The 22,906-nt window shown below is 46.0% G+C and overlaps 2 protein-coding genes across 8 annotated transcripts in view; one reads left to right on the top strand and one right to left on the bottom strand.

The window, feature by feature from the left end:
* The first annotated feature begins 931 nt into the window (after window positions 1–931).
* On the top strand, window positions 932–22,885 carry TMEM243 (transmembrane protein 243). Of its 7 annotated transcripts, none has more exons than XM_042965523.1 (5): window positions 932–1,155; window positions 1,839–2,138; window positions 19,863–19,913; window positions 20,863–20,967; window positions 22,314–22,885. In XM_042965523.1, the coding sequence occupies exons 2-5, from the start codon at window positions 2,061–2,063 to the stop codon at window positions 22,434–22,436; spliced, it is 357 nt and encodes a 118-aa protein (XP_042821457.1). In that variant the 5' UTR covers window positions 932–1,155; window positions 1,839–2,060; the 3' UTR covers window positions 22,437–22,885. The 7 variants fall into 7 exon arrangements, with proteins under 7 accessions (XP_042821457.1, XP_042821450.1, XP_042821473.1 ...); XM_042965516.1 differs by lacking the exon at window positions 932–1,155 and adding an exon at window positions 1,311–1,452; XM_042965539.1 differs by lacking the exon at window positions 932–1,155 and adding an exon at window positions 1,311–1,460.
* DMTF1 (cyclin D binding myb like transcription factor 1) overlaps window positions 21,881–22,906 on the bottom strand; it is a 47,207-nt gene continuing 46,181 nt past the window's right edge. Inside the window, exon 19 of the mRNA XM_042965467.1 lies at window positions 21,881–22,109. The gene's annotated coding sequence lies outside the window, so the exon portion shown is untranslated. The remainder of the gene's footprint in view (window positions 22,110–22,906) is intronic.

The following is a 22,906-nucleotide window of genomic DNA, read 5'->3' as shown; positions in this document are numbered from 1 at the left end:
ATAAAGCTATTTGTTAAGCCAATTAGCCTTATAACAGAACTGAGTGAAGGATTGTGTAGTACTGCTCTTAAGAAGTCCTTAACAAAAATATCTTTTATGAACTCTATAAACGGTAGATCAGATGTGCACCACACCATACTCTGCTCAGCGTCGCAAATTTTCGAATTGATGGTGGTTCTTAGTCCATCCCTTGTCCTAATCCCTCGACCTAAACGTTGAAAGACCACCTGGAATCTTTGCTTGGACTCTAAATATTGTATGGCTACAGCATTGCAACATGGGTTCTCCCTGCACACAGAATTGTCAGAGCTCTCTCTAATCTAGGAGCTGCAGTGTCCAGCGAAGCTAGCGTGGTTGCGTTTGTTTCCCAACACTTGTACTGTATATGACTCCAAATGCAGTGACACTATGTCGTCCACATCCAGTTGACTATGCTGTAGCATCCGGGAAAAAGGTTGACACATGAAGTGTTTTCCGTGGCTGCTAACACGCTTAGTCAGCACAATCACTAGCAGGATGAGTGGGCGAGTCAAGGAAGTATCTTCCTTACAAGTATCACGTCCCAACTGTTCTTTAAACGCCACAGGATCCCTATCACAGAACAAAAAAGAGAAATACACAAACAACCCTAAACCAAATTTATCAGTGACCCCCGTTGCGTCCTAGTCGTGCAAAGACTAGGCTGGTTGTTTTTAAGATCTTTTCAGCCAAATGCAAAGCTACCTTCAGAAATGTTTTTTGCCCACGTGGATCGCGCAAACGCTAATTACTAACGGGCTAAGAAACACGCAACCAGGGAGACTGGCCGCACCTCCGGGAATAAACTGGCACCTCTAGAAATAAAGCTCTGCAGCCAATGCGGCGCCACCGCCCGCGGGATTGGCGGCCTCGGCCGTGACGTAGCCTGGGCGGGCCGAGTCGGTTTGCGACAGAGGCCGCGGGTCCCGGCCGGGGAAGCTGAGAAGAGGTATCTGCAGCGCAGTGCTCGGCCCGCGAGCTCGCTCTTCGCCAGCCCGGAGGGCTTCTTTCTCCAACGCGCGACTCGCCGGCGCTGCAGAGCCTCGGCCCCGAAACCCGGCGGGGGTGTGAACCTGAGACTAGCAGACCCCGGCGAGGCCAGGACTCCCCAGCGCAAGGGCGGCAGGGGACGCAGAGGTTTGGCCTGCGGGCGCGGGGCGGGCGCGGGGCGGGCGCGGGGCGGGCGCGGGGCGGGCGCGGGGCGGGCGCGGGGCGGGCGCGGGGCGGGCGCGGGGCGGGCGCGGGGCGTTTCCCGGGAGGGTGGCCAATCTGTGCGGGGCCGAGGCGGGATTTTCTCTTCCGCTGGCGCGGTCCGGGCCGACTCTCCTGCTGAGAGAGGAACGGGAGCTGCTGAAAGCGCGACGCTGCGCTGGTAGTTGCAACACTTGAGAGGGGAACCGAGTTGCCCTGCGCGGCTGCGGCCGCGACCTGAAGGTGCACTGGTGCGGGAGAGGTCCGAGGGGCGCTCGGCTCGGGCAACTTCACTTCTTCCGCCGCTCGAGAATTGGAGGGGTGGAGAGGTGCCGGGGGTTTGGAGAAGGGCTTGTAATGAATTCTCAGGACAACCGCCTCCTCGAGCGTGGAGGTATTGGTGCTCACCAGAATACTTAGAAAGGTTGGGAAACTATCGCGTAAAGTAATGGGGTGGTGAGGGGTGGGGATCGTGGGTAGCCCCGGGAGCGCGGGGCCGCCGATTTGCTTTGCAAGCCGCAGCGTCCGGCGGGGTTGAGCGCCGAGATTTGGGGAAGTGGGAGCTGCCCGGGCGGGGCGTCCCGAGGAGACTCGGCCACGCGCTGTTTGTTTCCTTTCACTTCCTGCAGCGGCCGCTCGCTATGAGGAGGGGAGCGGGCCTAGGGCGGAGCGGCCTCGTCCCCCGGGCCTGAGCGCCCACCCGCTGCCGCCGCGGGACGTCCCCAACCCTCCGGGGCTTTCGGCCATGGGCGATCGGTGAATAGGCGGCGTGGGGAGTCGTGGATCTGCCACTTCGGGAGGTAATGCTGGCTCAGTTTTGAGTGGCCCGGGGAGAGCGAAGAAACCCTAAAATGGAGGACTTTACTACCAGGACGTACGGCACCAGTGGCCTGGACAACAGACCTCTGTTCGGAGAGACGTCGGCCAAGGTGAGTGCGGACCCGGATTCCAGGGTAGTGGGTTTGTGTGTCTGTGTGTCTGCGCTCCCGCCCAGAGTCCTGGTTGCGGCCCCGGGAAGCACTTGTGGGTAGAAAGAGCTGTTTCTTTTATCCTGCTTCCCTCTTAAGATGTTTGTCCTGCCACTTGGCTCTTTTTTGGGGGTAGGGTTGGCCCGGAGCTCTGAAAGCAGGGATGGGGGGTGGGTGGAGAAAAGTTCAGGAAGTTCTGGGCTGATAGGGGCCCTTCAGGGGAGTGCGGAAGCCTCTCTCCGTGGGGATCGAGTGCTAATCTCTGAGAGGCTTCAGGTGTGAGACCAAAGCTTTGGTAAGAACGAACCCTGCAGAGGTGCTTCTGATTAGTATTTATCTAGAGCCATTAAGGGTTTATACTGAGGCAGCCAAGCAAAGAAAAAGAGGCTTGGAATCAGTTTTTGTTTGATGGCATTCCATTCCTGGAAGGGATCAAAGGGTCTCTGGACCTAAACAAGCTATAGTATCTTGTTTTAGCCTTCTGACAAGGATAATGCCTTCTTACAAGCTTTATCATGTGATGCTCAGGGCCAGTAATTGAAGACAGAGCTCTTTTCCTGTCTTCAGCTGTAACTTTGAGTTGTTTTGGCAAGATTAGCCTGTGTTTTTTTGTTTTTTGGTTTTTTTTCCAGCTAGAAAGTGATCTTGGTAACCTTTCACCCCTGAAAAGGACTTTCAGGCCTCTCAGAAAGGAGGGCACATGTGGAGTCCAGAGCTTCTTGGGTTTCTCAGCTTTGGCGGGGGACCTCTAACACCAAGGATTGGAAACTTGTACACCCGGGAGTGTGGGGCATAGTCCTGAATTTGGGCTGCCAGCCTGCCACAGGACAACTATTTTATTTTTTAAATTCTTTGTGGATGTCCTTTCTTAAAGTATCTTAACAAGAAAATGCTTTAAGCTTGATCTCTAGGAAGATGCACCTTGTTTATTTGGGGGCTTTGCATAATCCCTGCCCACATTGCTTGTGGTTTGAGAAGCATGGTTGTAGTTTATTAGATGTACCTGTTTCTGCTACAGTTATTGACCATTATGTGACAGGCCCTGGGGATCCAAGGAGCATAGGTGAGGGAAATATGTAGACTAATGTGATGCGTTGAATCTGTGCTATGGCGGGGCATAGAGGGGGTATGTTGGGGTACACAGGAGAAACTGATCACTTTTGTTTGGGAAGCTTTGGCAAGATCTTGGATGGCTTCTCCATTCAGATTTTCTGATAGCCTTGGGCTTTCAGATATAAATGTCCCTAAATTGGGGTTTAACAAGAAGAGGATTTGAGGCCTGGAGAGTGGAGGCAGCAGCTTGCTGCTTGTTGGACCCAGGGCACCTGACTGTCCAGCTGTTCCAAGAGCTAAGAAGTTCACTGTCAGCCTCATGTGCCTTGGTGCACAGATTGGGGTTCTGGGTGATGTAGACTTCTGATCCCCTTTTTAAGCCCCACAGCCCATGAATACTGAGGTGGATGATTTGGTAATGGACTTGATTTATAGAGGCACTGAGAAATATTGATGTTTTCTGACTTGCTTGGGCCTAGATAGTTAATGACTGTAAGTTTCCTGTTGCCTGTGATCAAGTTGAAACCATCCAAGAACCTTTCAAAATGTTTATCTGTTGGCTTCATAATTATTTAGTCCAAGAGTATATGGGCCTGGCATTATTTAGGCAGCTTTGGGCATTTATGACAGAAGATTTGGCTACTCAGAGACAACATTAAGAATAAGATAATTGGGGCACCTGGGTGGCTCAGTCGGTTAAGTGTCTGACTTCTGCTCAGGTAACGATCTCCCCGTTGAGAGTTCGAGCCCTGCATCAGGCTCTGTGCTGACAGCTCAGCGCCTGCAGCCTGTTTCAGATTTTCTCTCTCTCTCAAAAATAGATAAACATTAAAAAAAGTTTTTTTTAGATAAGATATAATTCCAGATAACAGAATTGCTCCCTTTAGCCCCCTCCATGAGGCTGACAGAATAATTGGACATAGAGAAGTTACACAGAACTGAGAAACAGACCAGACCAGTGGTCTGAGGATGGGAGAAAACCTCGTGACTTTTTTTTTTTTTTTTTTTTCCCCCAGTTAGCACAAAAGTGTTATTTCTTTTAAGGATAACAATTAAACCATATCCAAGGTCTTAACTTACAGTTAGAAGCCAAAGTGGCATCTATTTTTATTTATTTTAATGTGTATTTTTGAGAGAGAGTGCACGTGCGAGCAGGGGAGGGGCAGAGAGAGGAAGACACAGAATCGGACGCAGGCTCCAGGCTCTGAGCTGTCAGCACAGAGCCCGAATGCAGGGCTCATACTCAGGGACCATGAGATCATGACCTGAGCTCAAGTTGGATGCTTAACTGACTGAGCCACCCAGGTGCCCCCAAAGCGGCTATTGAAAGCATTAGCTATTGAGGTGCAGTACACGCACTCAGGGAAATTGCTTCGCCATCTGAAGCTTACGTCAAACTTTGCTTGGTTGACAGCTGAGCTCTGCTGGTGCCTGGGTGTGGTTGAGGGTAAGAGTATATCTGTGCATCGTATGTCTTACAAGTTGAGATGTCAGGTGTGAAGAGACGGAGATTTGTGTCTTTAAGGACAGCAAATGATTTTATTGGAGGATCTGAGGTGGGCAAGGCACAGGAACTGGGTAGGACGTGTTGCAGTGGAGCCATTCCCAAGGAGGACAGTCAGTGCCAGAGCAGGCTGGGTTCCTGCAGACCCAGAGAAAAACCTTCATTGGCCCCTACGTGTAGGTTTTCCCTGCTTGCTCTCTTTCAGATGCTAGGAAACTGGACACAAAAGTCACTTAACAGTGAAACTTAATACATTACAACTCCTGAGGAGAAAATCCAGAAAGGGGAAAGCCTACGTCCTGTCATAATCTGATAGAGCCTCTGAGCTTCCAGTAACCATGTTTGCTCTACAGCAACTGACCACATAGGGCCTCTCAATTTTAAATCGAGAAAGGACCGGAGAGCTTTAGGTCCAGTCTCTAGCTTTAAGGCAAAGGTGACTGAAAGCCCACAGAGCAGAGCAACGTCTTAAGGGAAGTCGTGTGTCCTCAGTGCCACAGGCACCCTGCTAGGCGTTCCACTTTCCTTTGCTTGGTCACCCAATTCCTTTGTGAGGTGGGCATTGTTACTTTTGGAATTAAGGAAACCAAACACAAAGCAGGCTGCTTGTTCAGTCACGCTACTAGTTCTTGCCTGGTAATGTTTTAACAACTTGCTTTCTTGAGTTGAATAGGATAGTAAGTGGTAAATTATGCAGTCTGTGCTACGTACTTTGTTTTTTATTAAAAATTCTTTTTTAATGTTTATTTTGACAGCACACGCATACAAGTAGGGGAGGGGCAGAGAGGGAGAGAGAGAATCCCAAGCAGGCTCCACGCTGTCAGTGCAGAGCCCGATGTGGGGCTCAAACTCCTGAACCATGAGATTATGACCTGAGCCCGTATCAAGAGTCAGACGCTGATCTGACTGAGCCTCCCAGGAGCCCCTGTGCTACATACTTTGAAAAGCACTATAGACATTCACATACCAGTTTTCCATTCACAGGAAACAGGTGAGTCACAGAGTAAGTGAAAGATACTAGATGTTCTACTGTAGAACAACTGATACGTAACCCAGTGGGACTCGAGCAGCTCTCTTGGGCAGTCTCTGAAGGAACTTTTGTTTTCACCTGTACGGGATGCACATACTTCATTTACCAAAGTCCAAACTTACTCAAACTTAGAGTTTGGTAAATGAAGTATGTGCATCGTGTACAGGGATCCCGTACTCAGAATTCAGCATGATGCTTAGGAATACCCTCTCACATAGAGCCATAGAGGGAAAGGCGAAGTGAAGCAGTTCTGTCATTACCCAAATATTGAAGGGATAATAGACAAAGAAAGAAAGGAACGATGTTTATCTTTTTGGAAAACTGTCATTCCTTTGGAATTACATATTGCTGGGTGGGGTAGCTTTAGAATCCTGGTCAGAATGTTGTTTTCATCTATTTTTATCCATTCCCAAGTTCTGGGATATAGTTAGGTATATTCTCTAGAGTGAAAAATAGCTGTGGCACAGTTACCTGGATGGATGTATCTGGGATTTCCAAGCCTATGCTCTAGCTTAGCATTTTCTAAAGGAGCACTAGCCAGTAGAAATAAAGTGTGAGCTGCATATGTGATTTTAAATGTCGTAGTAACCATGCTAAAGTATAAACAGGTAAAATTAATTTTAATACGTCTTATTTAATTTCCTATCAAAAATACACTTGAGGGGAGCCTTGGTGGCTGAGTTGGTTGAGCATCCGACTTCGGCTCAGGTCATGATTTCGCGGTTCGTGAGTTCAAGCCCCGCGTTGGGCTCTGTGATGACAGCTCAGAGCCTGGAGCCTGCTTCCGATTCTGTGTCTCCCTCTCTCTCTCTCTCTGCCCCTCCCCCACTTGTTCACGTGCACATGCGCTCTCTCTCTCTCTCTCTCTCTCTCTCTAAATAAACATAAAAAAGGTTAAAAAAAAAAAAAGTACATTTGAGGGGCGTCTGGGTGGCACAGTTGGTTAAGCTTCCGACTCTTGGTTTCAGCTCAGCTCATGACCTCATGGTTTATGAGTTCAATCTCCATGTCAGGGTCCTTGCTGACAGTGCAGAGCCTGCTTGGGATCTCTGCCCCTCCCCTGCTCACTCTCTTTGTCTCTCTCAAATAAATAAACTTAAGTACGTTTGAATGTACAATCAATATAAAAAGCAGACACATGTTTACATTTCTGGACTAAGCCTTCGAAATCCAGCGTGTATTTTTCACTTTGAGCCCCTGTCAGTTTGTGCTGGACACATTCCGGGTCCTCAGTAACCACAAAGAGCCAGTGCTACGTTATTGGACAGCACAGTTCTGAAGCAGGTGAGTTCTTAGTTACGGTGGTTCCATAATCATTATCACAAAATATTTTTCTTTTCTGTGGGACTTCTCAGAACCTTTAACATGGCAATTTTCTCAGGGACTCTGATTGGAGAGAGTGATAAGTAGTACTTCTGGACTGTTGGTGACGTAGCCTTTTAGGACTGGCACGAGGTGTTATGTATGGAGTTCTTACCTCCCCCATGGGAGCGTTCATGAGACCAGTTTCTACAGGACACCCTTTGGGAAATATTACTGTACAAAGCCTCATCCTTTGCTCCTTCCTTCCTTCCCTCCCTCCCTCTCTCTGTCCTGAACTAAAACCTGGAGAAATTCCCCCTCTCTTGTGCAGGGCAGTCTTTATTATTATTATTGTTATTATTATTGTTTTTTAAGTTAATTTATTTGGAGAGCACACACACGAGCAGGGTGGGGGTAGAGAGAGAACCCCAAGCAGGCTCCAGGCTGTCATGCTGTCAGCACTGATTTACGGGGCTTGATCTCATGAACCCTGACATCATGACCTGAGCTGAAGTCAAGAGTCCGATGCTTAACAGACTGAGCCACCCAGGAGCCCCTCCAGGACTGCCTTTAAAAGTATGCCTTAGGACAGCACATAGTTGGGTGTCTTTCTGTGTAATGGAGGGGCGCTATGTTAACCTCAAGCTTGTGAGTCGGTCTTCGTTTGGTTTGCTGGCTACCTTCCCAATCATCTGAAGTCCGTGTGTTCCAGTGCAGATGGGGTGAACCCAGGCCGGGAGGGAGAGGATGGCTGTCTCTGGGGAGAACGGAAACCAGCACCTCCTCGCTGGAGCAAGCGGGAATATACTGGTAGAATATAGTATAAACTGCCTTCTAGACCAGCCTATTCTGTTGATTTGTCACTGATCCCCAAAATAAGTGATTGATTTTCTAAGGGGGTGGTGATGGTGGTTGGATGTTATAGAAGAAAATGAGTGACTTTGGCCAAGGTGCATACATTGAACTCTGATGATCGGGGTGGGGGTGGGGCGCTCTGTGTAGAGGACAAGTTACTGGGCCCTGAGGCTCAGATCTTTGGTTCCAAAGGCAAGAGTTGCGTGTACAAAAAGCATCCTCTGTTCTTTTCCTGTAAACAAAACATATAAAATTGTTGGGGGCGGGGGGGAAGGTCTTTTTATGACCGGTACTCCAGTTAAAGCAATTCAGACTTGGGGCATGTGGCTTCTGCAAATGATAGTGTAAAATGAGAGTGTTCCTTCGTGTTCTTTTTTTGTGGGAGGGTGGGTTTAAAGGTTGCTGCTTATTTAAGGACAAAGCTACGATTAAGATAGTTGTGTCTGGCTGTCGCCCTTCCCCCTGCCTAGAACCCTAAAGTCTTTCCTCTGAGGGGTGCAGGCTTCTAGCTTCTTTCCTCTTGACACAGCTTCTGGGCAAACTCAGAGCACAACTCCTGTCTCCCTCATGGGAGAGGTCGTAGCCCAAGGGACCAGATCAGCCGTCCCCTTGCCTCTCAGATAGCCTGACAAACCACTTTGAGTTGCGGTTTCTTGTGCTGGAGACAGTTCAGGATGATTCAGGCCATTGTTTTTTTCTTCCCTACCATAATAAATTTGCTCTTTCTCATCCTCAGACCAGAGGACTGGGGATCTCTGGGGGTTGGACTCTGGCAGTAACTTGGGAAGGCTCTCAGAGGATGCTGGTGCATAGAGAGGGCTGAAATCTCTGGGTCTTAACCCAAGCTGTGTGGACACTCCGGGCAGGCTGGCGCCTCTCCACCCACTTCTTTGCTTTTAGCTGTCTCGTGCTATGGGCAAATGCTGTTTACCTTTCCGTAGCATTGTTGCCAAACCCTGAAATCGGATTGGTGGTGTGCAGTAAGCCTGTCTCTGAGTCACTGGGTGTCAAGCAGAGAAAGTTGTAGTAAGAGGAGGGCAGCCCAATAAGAAGACAGGGGAGCATCGCCAAATCTGAGTTGCCCTATTGAGCCTAGGAACATGATTAGCAGAATATGTGGCAGTCATGGCAGGACGTGGATGGGCCTTGAAACTTCTCAAGGGGGCCTCGAAACTTCTTGAGGTTATCATGTGCTGTGCTCAGAGTCTTGGTGCCAGCCAGAGGGTCCTGGTATGTTACATGTTAACCTGGTGTCTGTTACCGGTTCTGCAAGACAGACATTTCAACTGGTATCCCACTCCTGGTCTCTGTAATTAGGAAATCAGGAAAAAGAATGAAAGGACAGAGTTATTAATTGTTGCAAGGTGGCGAAGGAACGTGTCTGTATGCAGCCCCTGAAGTTACTACGAGGGAGAGCCTCTTAAAGGTTTAAGTGAGTAAAGAAACCTGTTCCTGAGGCTCAGCACCCTCTCTTCTCCAAATATCTGAATCCTGTTCCGTTTCCGTCTCCACCTTAGAGCCTTTCTTAAGACCCAGCCTGCACCCATGCTGCCCTTAAAGGAGCCTGGTGGCCAGAGGTGCCCCCTGGAACTTAACTCCTTGTGTTGTCTGGGATTTGTTGAGATTGTGCCTTCCTGACCCGAGTGTAACCTCCTTGAGGTCCAGCTGCCTTAACCTCCAGCTGCCTCATTTCTCCAGCCTCTCTGGCACTGGGTGTAATGCCTTACCCGATTCTTGGAGTTACGTATGCTAAGCCTTAAGTGAACATCGAGCAACATCAGAAGGGTAACCTACATTCTTGGGACATACTGGGTGACAGTAGAAGAGGGGGCTGGTGTTCAGAAACCTGGAACACTGGATACCACAACAGGAAATGGTGCTTCAGGCTCTCATGCAGTTAGAGTCCTCATGTGATCCTCTCCTTGCTGAGCTTCAGCAAAGGGGCAGGTAGGAAACTTCATACAGTATTGCATAAAAACTGTAAACCGAGGTTGGCCTCTAAGAGGGCTGTCTGGTCTGCTGAGTTGTCCTCTCGATAGGTGTGAGTTTTGCAGGTGTGTGGTGGTGGGCTGGGTCTACTGAAATGAGTCCTTTTTTTCGTACGGTCAGTCTATGGGCCATGTATATGTATGATCATACACACACACACACACGCAGCGTTTTAAAGTTTATTTTGAGAAAGTGTGTGCATGAGAGAGAGGGGCAAATGGGGAGAGAGAATCTCAAGCAGGCTCTGCACCGTCAGTGTAGAACCCAGTGCAGGGGGCTCCATCTTATGAACTGTGAGATCACAGCTTGAGCTGAAATCAAGAGTCAGAGACTTAACCAACTGAGCCACGCAGGCGCCCCTCTAATATTTTTTGAACTGCTTTAGGATCCAGTGGGTTGACAAATTTGAGTGTCCCTGTGGGAATGATGGAATGCATTTGAAATTGGGGCTGACTTAGAAATTGGGGCCAGGGTCTGGACCGTCTCCATTCCCACTCATCTCCGAGGACCCAACATGTCATTGGTAAGACACCTCATTAGATGTAGAAATAATACCAATGCCATATTAGCAGCTGTTGACTGGCTCTGGTAAATGTCACTCTGTTCTAGGGGCTTGACGTATATTATCTCTAAATCCTTAGAGCAACTGTACATGTTTGACCACTGTACAAATATGGCAATTTAGGCTTAAAAGTTGAGTGACTCCTCTAAGGACATAGGCTGGCATATGGCAGGAGAATAAATCTGCCTGGTCCATCAGGCACCTCACCTCATAGTGTTGTACTCTGCCTCCTGTGCTGAAGGTCACGGCACATAAAATAAGGCCTTTCCTGTGGGTACCTTTGCCCCTTAAACTTGTGGAGTAGGTTCATTCTCTATTTTTACTGCTGCTGAATGCCCCTAAGTGGTGCTTTAATAAAATTAATACAGTTCAAGTGCGCATGTCTATGAGAAAGAATCTGGTGGGATGGATATACAAAAGTATTCACAAATGCAAAGTACTTCAAAATACCGATCTGTGAAATAAGGGAAGCACTTAAAGATGTCTATGCATGGTACTTTGTCCAAATGGAGATGGGGGGCCGTTGGTGTTCAGATGTACACGCAGTGGTGGTGGTCGTGGTGCATTTGTGAGAGTTGTGGGTGTAAAGGTGATAAAAGCATGGGCGTGTCTGCGTTCTCATAAATACTGTCTTACACTGCCTCTGCTCCTGGCATCGTTCAAAGTCCCATGTGTCTTCGGGAAGTCTGAGCAGTAACACCTATGATCAAGTGCACTATCACCTAGATTTTGCCAGTGAGATAAGGTGTCCCCTGGCTTTCCACCCTTTGGATGCTGTCCCTAGGTTTGCTCCAGATGAAAGTGTGAGGGGTGTTCCTACTTAAGAGTATGTAGCTCTGGGGGAACCAAATGAACCCACTGGAAGGTGTGAGATTTCCTGCTTCATCTGGGCCCCAACCTTCCACGTTTTACGTCCTCTCGGTATGTTTATTCCTATAGGGCTGCCTCTTAAGACCTCTGACTGGGCCATTCCCAGAACTTTCCTGACAAGAAGTTTTGCACTGTGATTTGGAAGAAATAAAAGGAAAATCATTTCCGAGAATTGGCCACTTATTTATGGTATTGGAACCCTTACGTTCGAGAAACGCAAGGACTTTTGAAACAGAATTGTAGGATGTGGCTCAAGGGTCTGAATCACTCAGTCTGGTTAACAATGGTAGGAAGTGGTGTCCTTTGGACATTTCATACGTGCTGAATGGATTGTTTGCTCTTTCCCTCATAAAAGAAGATAATCACTGTCTTTAATGACGTGAAGCTCTTGTGGGTTATGGAGGATAAGTTTTGAATTTAAAATGGGGTTGAGGCCTTTATTGAAAGAATGAGCAAAGTGCTGGAAGCCTGTTCTAGGGGCTAGACAAAATTATAGTTGGGGCACCAGATCGGAGGGCTTTTGAGTCTTAGGCCTTGAAGCAAATGTAGGATTTTTGATGGGAGGAGGTGACTGGGAATCCCAAGCAGGAGGTCCAGCTGTGTCAAAGGGGTAGGAGCAGGAAAGTACAGGAAATGGTAAAGGAACTCTGAGCACCACTGTGACAGAGGAAAAGCTGGGCTGGGCAGAGAGCCTTGAATGCTGTACTAGGAAGAATGATTTTCTTCTGGAGGCTATAGGTTGTTGAGTATGAATGTATGTATGTTTGTATTCAGTTATTAACTGAGCGCATACTACGTCTGTGGAGGTGTAATATATGTTGGGTAGTTATCTTTTTTCACAGAGCATGTGTGTACCGCACGGAAGATAGAAAGGCATTAAACAAATCATTTTTCTTCTCTCTGTCTTCCTTATTATAAGCTTCAGTCACTCTGCACCTCGCCCCCCCCTTTTATTCATCTAGTACCCAAGCTTACTCCTGCTTCAGGGCCTTTGCACATGCTGCAGTGGCTTGTTTGCAATACCTTTCTGCCAGATCTTTGCCTGTGTCATTCCTTTCCCTTATAAAGGCCCCTGCTCAGTGTCACATCCTCAGGATTCTTTGACCTTTTTTTAAAAATAGCCCCCCATCTCCACCCTGGTCACTCTCCATTGACCCTGTTTGATTTTCTTCCTAATTTCCTAACACTTTGCCTGTAAAATGAATGGAGAATGAATGACCAACATCAAAGTGGGATGCAGTATGGATGGAAGGCTCTTCCGATGTTGGAGGGAATTGAGATTTTTGGGCTGGAGATGGACTCCATGAAGGAGAGATTGAACATAAAGCCGGAAATGGTGATAATTACTTGAGCCAGGAAACGGATGCAGGATCAGAGAAGCTGGTCACCTTTTGATCCTCTTCAGGCTGAAAGGGGTGGAAACAGGAGGAGTTATCTTCCTGTTGTTGGCATCTTATTTATTTATTTAAAATTTTTTTTTAATGTTTATTTATTTTTGAGACCGAGAGAGACAGAGCATGAGCAGGGAAGGGGCAGAGAGAGGGAGACACAGAATGTGAAGCAGGCTCCAGGCTCTGAGCTGTCAGCACAGAGCCTGACACGGGGCTCGAACTCACAGACTGTGAGATCATGACCTGAGCCGAAGTCGGACGCTTAACCGACTGAGCCACCCAGGTGCCCCGGCATCTTATTTTTAAAAGGATGTCTGCTGATGTATAGGCTTCAAGAATGGGATCAGGAAGCTGAGTTGAGACGGATCTGCAAACCGCTTTCTGGAGAGAGACAGCGATAGCTCACTCACAAGGCAGTGGCAATACAGTGAAGGCTCAGCTGAAAACACGAATTTGCAGTAAACTCAGGTAGTGTGTATTTCAGCTAATCTTTGGGCATCCAGTATGTGCTGGGTACTGTGGTCAGCAGAGGGAAATGACCACTTCTATCCAGTTCTCTGGCACCTTTATACAGTCAGAAGGTTATTTCCACTCTGGACAGTGGCAGCTTCCCAAGCCACATAGCTTGGTTTTGTCTGAATTACAGAAAGGTTTTCCTGCCAGTGGGGTGATGCAGGCTGGTGCCAGGGTGCCCAGCTTGGAGAGTGAAGCATTGGGCTGGATTGCAGCCATGTGGCCGTGTGTAGTGAGTGGCCCACAGTGTGACAGTGAACAAGGAATACGTGGCCCCTGGGAGACGCACGGGAAACTGGTAGGTAGGGTTAGGACAGTCGAAAGGCTTCACAGCGAGGCTTCGTGCCAGAGCATAGAAGCGGTCGAGGGTTTGGAGGGACTCAGGACTGGGTTTTCAAAGCATGAAGAGCAGATGAACAGATCCACTGGGGAGTTTTCCATGCATTAGAAGCTGCTGACTCCATGGTCCGAAATTGATAGGGGGGCCCTCAAGTTAGAGCTTTGGTGTAACTGATGGGGAACGGTCTAGTCAGTGGGTGTACGTAGGGCAGAGTGTTGCAGGAATATAGATTTGGCCGAAGCAGATGCTGAAATAAGTGAACTAACTGGGACGAGGGGAAGAAGTCGACCGGTTATTGCCAGGGACATATATTTTAAAGAGGATGCTTTAGTCCGTTCAGGCTGCCACAGCAAAATACCACAGACTCGGGGATTTTATAAACATCAAACGTTTTTTTTCCTCTTTGTTTTCGAGGCCGGAAGTCCAAGATGAGGTGCAAACACAAGCTACAACCTCACATGGCTGAAAGGGCGAGGGAGATCTCTGGAACCCCCCATCAGGGTACTAATCCCATTCCAGAGGGCTCTACCCTCATGGTCTAATTATGTCCCAAAGACCCAACCTCTTAATATGGTCACATTGGGCATAAGGGTATCAGCCTGAGAAATTGGGGGACATGGACACTCAGCCCGTAGCAGAGGATATTAACTGAAGTTGCTAACTCCACCTGGCCTGTGAAGCAGGGAACACCCTGCACCCTACAGCCCGGCCCAGTGCACTGGGGATGAGTATGAGGGTGACACAGTCTCTCTCGGGGACCGGGTTCAGAGACCGAGGCAGCAGGGGAAATCCAGGGTGTGGGAGAAGTCTGCAGGTCCACGAAGCCATTTGCTCACATGGAACAGGTTTTGGGGGCTCACAGGGATGGCTCACAGGACTTGCAAGTGTGGGTATGAGGACTGATGGGAGAACATTTAGTGGGAGGGAGTGGGTGTGCTGGGATCTCTGGTGTTTGAGGAGCAGGATATTAAGGAGTCACAAAGTTAGAGGCGACACCAAAAATGGAATTCTCAGTCTTTCCCCAGCCCTTGGCCCCTCTTGTCTCCTTCCAGGGAGTGGAAGGGCACGTTTCCATGGCTTTGTCCCTCCAGGGGTTTTCTTTTCTGCAGAGAGCCTCCTGTTTTCCTTCCTCCTACTCCCTGGGAGTGACCACCAGCACCGCCAAAGGACGGACTCCGCAGCAGGGGCTGCTGCTGTGCCTCTGAAACCGGGGCTTGGTCTTGCCCTGGCGGAAAATGCATAACTGGGCTTGTACTCACATAGGGAAACCTAGATAATTCCATGGAACTAATGGGACCTAGCCTGGGAGGCACCAGTGGGCTGTTGGGCCTTTGTGGCTGGCAAAAACCTGACGTTGTGGGCTGTGGAACCAGGCCGTCGCTTGGGTGCAGTGGTGTCCCCGTGCTGCGGCGTGTCCATCCCGGAATGGTGAGGCCACGTGCTCTGCTGCCTGGGAGCTGAGATTTCTGAGGAGCCGGGCCCCGATGAGTGATGAAAGTGGCCTCTGGTGGTGAGAGACCCTCTAAGCAAAATGCCCTTGGCCGCTTCTCTTGACGATTCTCTCCTCAGAGCGCAGGAGGTGTGCCGGGCTGCACGGAAGACAGGCCGCATGCCTCGCCCTAAGCTAACTGCCAGTCCTGATGGAGGATACGGCTCAGAGAGCATATTGCGATGCAGGAAGCATAAATCTGGGCAATGTGATCTTGTGCCAAGACCAGCACATCTCTTCCTGAAGGGCAGTGAGGGGGGAGGTGGGGTGTGCCTGAGGATGGTGGCCAGAAAGGAAGGACAGTGGACTTGCTCTTCGAGTTGAGCTCTGAAGGGTGAGCGGTCAGATGGGGAGTGTGGCACGTCAGCCATCCCACCTCCCACCCTACAGCTCACTCTTTTGAGAACATTACGCCCTTTGTTTATCTTGTGGGTCAACGTGAGACGGTTATGTGTTAAGTAGCGGTGTTTTCTGCATCCGTGTATTTGCAGAGTCCCATGCCACGAACTCTTAGATCCAGAAGTTTGTCTCTTCTAATGATCCAGTGTGCTTAATAATTAGCAAGCCCTTTTAAACCCTATTGCACTTCCCACTTGGTTGTCAGGAGTGCTTAGGGCTAACATTTGAGCTTAAATCAGAAACGTTTTCTTTGCTTCAATTTATAATATGTTCATCATCTATCTTTCCACTTGCCAAACCCCTTTAGAAAATCTGCCTTGATCTTTTTATTGTTACTTAAATGGGTTAGAATTTTACTACAGTAGCCCAAGTCCTGAAATCCATTTTGGAAGTAGACAAAAAATAAGTGGCTCTGGAAATGTTAGCATTCCAAACAGTCTAGAACCAGGATGTTTCCAGGTTGCTGAGGGCAAATGCCAGTTTTTGGTTATTTGGGGAGTTACTGCCAGTTTCCTCCCAGAGCCATCATTAAACACCTGAGCATTTGATATGAGTTTGGGGTTCTCTGTCTTGTATCAGGATGCTGGCTAATGACTGACCAGGCAAGATTGGGGGCTCCTCTGCTTTTTGATTGCTGGGGAGTAGGCCTTCTACTCTGGCCCAAGTGCAGTCTGAAGCTGATGATTCAGAACCAGAAACTGTTAAAGCAGGAAGGAACCAGATACCAGGTAGCCCAATCCTCTGATACGGTAGACTCAGAGTTAGCCAGTGGCAGAATGGAGAGGAGAACCTTCGTCTCTTTAACTCTTAAAATTTCAGGGTCCACACAGATTAGTTTAAGGATTCTTAGACCTTTGGCCTCCATTTTGCTAAGAGCATTGGATAGACTTGGCCATTACCTGCCTTATGACCTTGACAGATGAATCCCATTGAACCTAGTTACTCATTAGTAAATAGAGATTGTATGTTCCTTACTTTACGGGGTTACCTTCTGCCATCCCAGGTACAAACCATTGGGATGTATGTTCTTCGTGTTCTCCTTCTCCATTTCAAAGTTAGATGAAGACTTAACTGCTTTGGGCCCAGGCTGACTCCAGCCCCTTTTCTCAGCTCTGACAAAGCTGGCTCAACTATTGGCCATGTCCATTTGCCATGCTTTTGTTCTCTCTGGGGTCTTGGTTAAGCTCCTTCTTCATGGGCCACCTTTTCTTTGCTTTTTGTTCATCTGCTAGTCCTCTTTCAGGTTTGACTTTCTCTTAGGTTCTCTCCCTTTCGCCTTAGTGCCCTCTTGAGCTCTGGATGGTATCAACTTGTGGAAGGTAAAGACCATTTTATTTTGCTGTGTTTGCATCTGGAATATAGGAATTTTTTTCATTTTAATGAGATATAATTGAGATGTTTAAATGAATAAATCGCTTACAAGGTTATACATGCAGAATTCCTCACAAAACTATACTCTATTTTCTGTGCTCATGTATACATACATATATTTATATATATGTCATATGCATATAAGCTAAGACTCTGAACTTGTTGCTGAGTCTTTGGCAAGGATGTCCCAATTCTGTATCCTATCCTCTCTGCAGGTAGGATCAAGGCTGATTCTGATCCTGTCAGGCTTTCTGGGGGAGTGAAAATAAGCAGCAGTACAAGGTCTGAAGAAAGATCTGGGAGGGGAGAAGTTTCGATAGATGGAAATAGGATATTAATAAAACTGGGGAAGAGAGTTTCTTTGAGAAATTATTTCTTTTCATGTACTTTTTTTCTGATTTGGTGCATATTATTTTGAAAATTGCCCTTTGAAATGCTGACTATTTATAATTATTTCCTTACAGTGTTTTCTCTTTGGAGACTGGGACCTGGGAGAGCTACTAAAGCCTTGAAAAGTAATCTCTGTGCTAAGTGTCTTGTTGTGTTTGTCTAGACCAGCTGTAGCAACTGTAGGTGTTCTTCCAGTGAGAAGTGTCAACAGAATCCACTCTCTTGGCGTTGAATCCTGTCTCCTTCACTTACTGATCTGAGACCTTGGACAAATTGTTTCCCAGAGCCAATTTTGCCACCTGTAAGAGTCCTAATGCCACTTCACCCCAGGATTTGTAGAAGATAGGTACAAGGTCTTGGCATAGTTACCATCCCTTCACTATTACTATTATTTTTCCTCCTGCTCTGGATCCTAATTGGCATCTTGCTGTTTGGACATAAGTGATGCTTCTTGGCTACCTCAGCGGAACCTCTTCCCTGTCTTCTATTGGTAAAACAGCTGTTGTTGTGAGGTAAAACCTCACAGAGCAGACCTTTGTAAACTTTTGCAAATCCTTGGAACTCAGAGCAGATATTCTCAGTACAGACAGGAGTTAAGTTGAACCTTTTTCCCAAGGTAAAGACAATGGGGCTCCCATTAATAGACGGTCTCTACATCTTAGGTTAAGACACACACACACACACACACACACACACACACACACAAACACACATTTGTCTTGCATGTGGAAAGAAGTGATTAGTGATCGTAATTTTCCCCTGGGTCTCTTCGCTCACAGATGGTTGTTGCTGGGCAGGCTTCTCTAGCTATGGGATGAGAAGTGAGGGTGTGGTCAGTTGTTACCTTTGTCCACAGTGTGTGAATTGCAGTGGCCTTGGTCTGCAGAGTGGTCTGTCCTTGATTAGCTCAAACACACCCAGTTTAATGCTTGGCTTTCCTTCACTTTTCCCTCCCAGCTTTGCCTGCCTCTTAACTTTGGATTCTTATCTTTAAATGCAGACAACTTGAAAATGGCTCTGAATTCAGTTGCTTCTCTGTGCTTGTTCCTGTGCCCTTCCATCTGTGAGCTTTTGTTTTCTGGCTGCTCGTGGTCCATATCCCGCTGGTCCTTGCTCAGATGTTACCAGAACACTCATTAACACCACTGATTGCTCAGTTTTGACTTCTCAGAAATAAGACTACTTGGTATTCTCGCTGCCTGAAAATAGTGTTTCTTAATCAGGTCTTAAACTCTTAGGACTTTGTTCTGTAAATCCATATATTATACATGTATTATATATTACTAATATTATTATATATACACTAGTTTTATATATGTATAAAATATTTGAACTTTTTAGTCCCTACAGCTGAAACTTTATTTAGCCAGTGATCTTGATTTGGGAAACATGTTAAAAGTTGCTTTTTACTTGCTGTATGACTTTATGCAAATAATTTAACCACACTCAGTGGACCTAAATTTATATTAACTTATAAAATGAGGATTGAATTACATGAGAAATTAAAAAAAAATTTTTTTTTTAATGTTTTTTATTTTTGAGAGACAGCACAAGTTGGGGAGGGGCAGAGAGAGAGAGAGAGACAGAGACACACACACAGAATCCGAAGCAGGCTCCAGGCTCTGAGCTGTTAGCACAGAGCCTGATGGGGCTCATGAGATCATGACCTGAGCCGAAGTCAGATGCTCAACCAACTGAGCCACCCAGGTGCCCTAGAAAAATTTCAAACCATCCTGTGGAATTGATTGGGTGGGCATAGGAATGAAGAGAAGGCTTAATGGGTAGGACCCCAGGCTGCAAATTCAGCCATATGATTCTACTTTTGTTATGTATTGAAGGTTTTTGCTACTAAGTAAGTTGGAAAAGCACTGGACTAGATGTTCTGAGATTGCCTCCAGCCCTGGCATGGTGTGACCTCTGCTAGCAGAAGCATCTCCTTGTAAATGACATTAGAGAAGGACATGTAAGCAGTATCACAAGTAGGTCCAAACTCACGGCACTCAACATCATCTGTAGTCTGGTTCTGATCTCTTCACCATGGCTCTGGGCTGGCCATCCTAGTGGCTCCCGTCCCTTGGCTTCTGTTCAGACTGTTCCCAGCGTGCGTGGAGTATTGATAAGCATCCCTTGCCCATTCAGTCCTTCCCAGCTTTCAGAAGACTGTAGTGTAAAAATGGCCTGTCCTTTCAAGGAACCATTTCTTTCTTTTCTTTTAAATATTTACTCATCTTTCAAAGGGAGACAGAATATGAGCCGGGGAGGAGCAGAGAGAGAGGGACACACAGAATCCAGAGCAGGCTCCTGGCTCCACGCTGTCAGTACAGAGCCTCATATAGGTCTCGACCTCATGAACTGTGAGATCATGACCTGAGCGGAAGTCGGATGCCCAACTGAGCCTCCCAGGCGCCCCAAGAAACTTTTTCCAACTAGTTGTCCCTGTCTTCCTAAAGTACCTTTTCCACTCTGGTGGCTCAGTACACTTTGCCTTTCTGGCAGTTGTATGTATGTGTCAAGCTCAGAGAGAGGCAGGACCTTGGTGTCTTAATTCTAAGTCACCCCAGTGGCTAGCATTGTACCTTTCTGAAAGTGGATCCATCACAGGGCTAAACAGTTATTTTCTATTTCAGGATCGAATCATCAATTTAGTTGTTGGCAGCTTAACATCCTTATTGATTCTAGTAAGTACCTTTATTTTGTGTCTTCTGCAGGCTCTGAACCAAAGTTATTGAAAACTTGAGTATTGTGGTTACCACTCAAACCCAAAAAATAAACTTAAAAGGGGCCAGTACATGACCATGTGAGGTACTGAAGTCATAGTTAAATTAATGCTTTCAGTTTCATTACTGCTTGAATAAAACTGCAGTTGGTAACAGGAAGAGCTAAATTGATTTCAGCCTTCAGTTGAGTATATGAAATAGCACACAGCAAATAACAGAGTTTGCCTTGTCTAGGAACGTTGTACATAACCCACAACTGCCCCCTTCTACTACCTTAATTTATCACTAAAGCACATTCATTATCCTTTGGTTTAAAAAGATTATTTGGTCATGTAACAGTTCGGCATCCTGTGTAGTATAGCTTGGTGCTATCACTGTAAAATAAAGACAAGCTATATTTTCTGTGGTCTAAAGATGCCACATTTTTATTAAGTCTGCGAATTTTAGTGAAGTTGGTTTCATTGACTTCTTAATAAAAAGAATGGGTATCATTTTTTATCTATGGTAGAAATAGAACTCCAGTGTATTAGAAACCTGCGTATTCTCCAGAATGTTCAGCAAAAACGGTTTTGGTTTTCATTTTTGTTGAAGTATTCAAAATAACATAACAAAGGTTGAACTTTTTCCAATGTAATCCTTAATCCTGGAATGAGGTTTAAATGCTTTCTAATCTTTTTGTTAAGAGGGTTTTTTGGAGCTTCGCTAGTTTTCTGAGCTGTGATGTTTTGTCTCCTTTGATGAAAGAGGAAGAGGAAGTGCTAAGAGAAGTAAGACACTGGAACAGATTTACAAATACTTTACTATTAACATACCTGTTGGTAGATACTATATAATAGGACATTGCTTAAACTCCAGTCTAGCCTACTATTAGAATTACTCCTAAGGCCTGACACAGTTTCTCTTCATACAGGTAACGCTGATCAGTGCTTTTGTTTTCCCTCAACTACCTCCAAAACCGCTGAATATATTTTTTGCTGTCTGCATCTCTTTGAGTAGTATTACTGCCTGCATACTTGTGAGTACTACTGAGAACCCTTGAGGGCAGACTGCTGCAGTGCCTACCCAGGACAGATTCCCAGCCTTAGATCTATAAGAAGGGGTGTGTCTAGTTACCCCCTAGTCCTGGCCCCACCAAGAATGTTAAGAATTCTCAGTATTTACTAATTTTAGAGATTTTATTTATCTTTGTAATCAGTTTCCTTTTCCCTTAAATCTCAAAGTTCCTATCTAAAGGAAAACTCTTTTCCTTTGAAAGTGAAAAACAAAAAACCCCAACAGGAGGAAGGGGGAAAAAAAAAGAGTTAAGACTTGGGTGGCCAAAACTTAAGGTTTAAGTTTAACTTACTTAATTCATCTTCCTTCAAGGGCTACAACATACAGGGTCCAACAGGCTTTGGCAAATGCCAGTACTGCTCTTAAGGGAAGAGATACATAGCACTCTGGATTTATTTCTGATAATTACAAAATTAGTCTATTTTATAATCTCTGTGCATATCTCCCCAAATGAAAGTAATTAACCCAATAATCTCCTGGGAAATCTTAAGCTACAGTTGTATCCTTATCACAAGAATGTACAATTTTACCATAAAGATGCTTTTCTTTTACATAAAGAAACGAAGATGGTGATAGGTCCTCACTTGGATATTGGACAGGTGCTTATTCATTAGTTGGCTTGTTGTTTCATTTCTTTTGAGAAGAGGTAGAACCAAAACTATAAATGACACCCTTAAAAACAATAGTTTTGATTCACATGGGGCTTAAATCTTCATAGTGATGTGTTTAATTGACTTCGTTTGCTCGACCCCTATGATCTGAGGGAGACTTGGCCCACACCCTTCCAGAGCCTTTGGAACAAAGCTACCAGAGATGCTCCCCACCCTCCCAGCCTAACGCCCTGGAATGACACACAGGGTCTAGTTTGGTATAAAAGCTCTTATTTTGTATTGGCAATCTGACTCTGCTCTGTGAATTTAAAAGTTACCCTCCTTCCCAGTACCTAAAGAGAGCTGTACTTTTTACTCCTATAGAATTAAAACAGATCTACAAGGTACAAATTCTTGGATAGCTGGTCAATAATTGGATGACTATCGGTTTGAACATTACCAAAGGTGAGAAAGCAGGAATAAGCATCATCTTGGGTGTGGACACTCGGTACTACTAGAAAAAAGGGAAACAAAATTACATTCTGGCTGCATTAGTTTTAGGAATGTAGACTAAAAGTAAAGAGGGCCTCATTGAAGGAGAAAAGTTTATATGCATGAAATCTGTCACAGTGGAAAAAAGATTAGTTGAATTAAAATTTTTTAATGCCAGGACCAGTGACTTAATTAAACTTTGATTTAATGCTTCTTTTCTTTTTAGATCTACTGGTATCGACAAGGAGACTTAGAACCGAAATTTAGAAATCTAATTTACTACATCTTATTTTCGATCATCATGTTATGTATATGTGCAAACCTGTACTTCCATGACGTGGGGAAGTGAGGCTGCCAAGGAGAAACACTTATCAGGTCTCTGCGAAGCTGTACACTTGGACTGTAAGAGCTGGGTGAGGTGTGCTGAAGAATCTCCTGTGCAAGTCTGATACATGATTTTCATGTTAATTATAAATCTAAAATTCCCTCTTGCAGGGGAGACATATCCTAGATTGCTTTGCTTTTTTCTTTAAGGAGATGATGTTGCACTGAAACATTCCAAACCTTAAAGCTCAAACAGCACAAGCAATTTTCACTTTTGAAATTAAAATTTTTTATAATGTAGGTGCATGGCGAAAGGCTATGTGACAATCTTGCATTTTAAGACAAATATTCTTTTATTTCTGTTAAACTGAATATACAATTATTGTTCCCTAGGCAACCAACTTTTGCTTATAACTACAATTAAATTTCACATTAACAAAACACAGACGGTGAAAAGACAACTTTGATTGTGAAGATCTAATTACAGTAATAAAT

Source organism: Panthera tigris, chromosome A2, assembly GCF_018350195.1.
Source record: "Panthera tigris isolate Pti1 chromosome A2, P.tigris_Pti1_mat1.1, whole genome shotgun sequence".
NCBI classification, from domain to species: domain Eukaryota; kingdom Metazoa; phylum Chordata; class Mammalia; order Carnivora; family Felidae; genus Panthera; species Panthera tigris.
Note: the sequence above shows the minus strand (reverse complement) of the source record. Positions and strands in the feature narration are given on the sequence as shown.

Coding starts and splice junctions, on each gene's coding strand:
- TMEM243 (XM_042965523.1), top strand. CDS start 2,061: ATGGAGGACTTTACTACCAGGACGTACGGCACCAGTGGCCTGGACAAC. Junction 2,139..19,862: donor TCGGAGAGACGTCGGCCAAG/GTGAGTGCGGAC, acceptor TTTCTATTTCAG/GATCGAATCATCAATTTAGT. Junction 20,968..22,313: donor GTATTACTGCCTGCATACTT/GTGAGTACTACT, acceptor TTTTCTTTTTAG/ATCTACTGGTATCGACAAGG.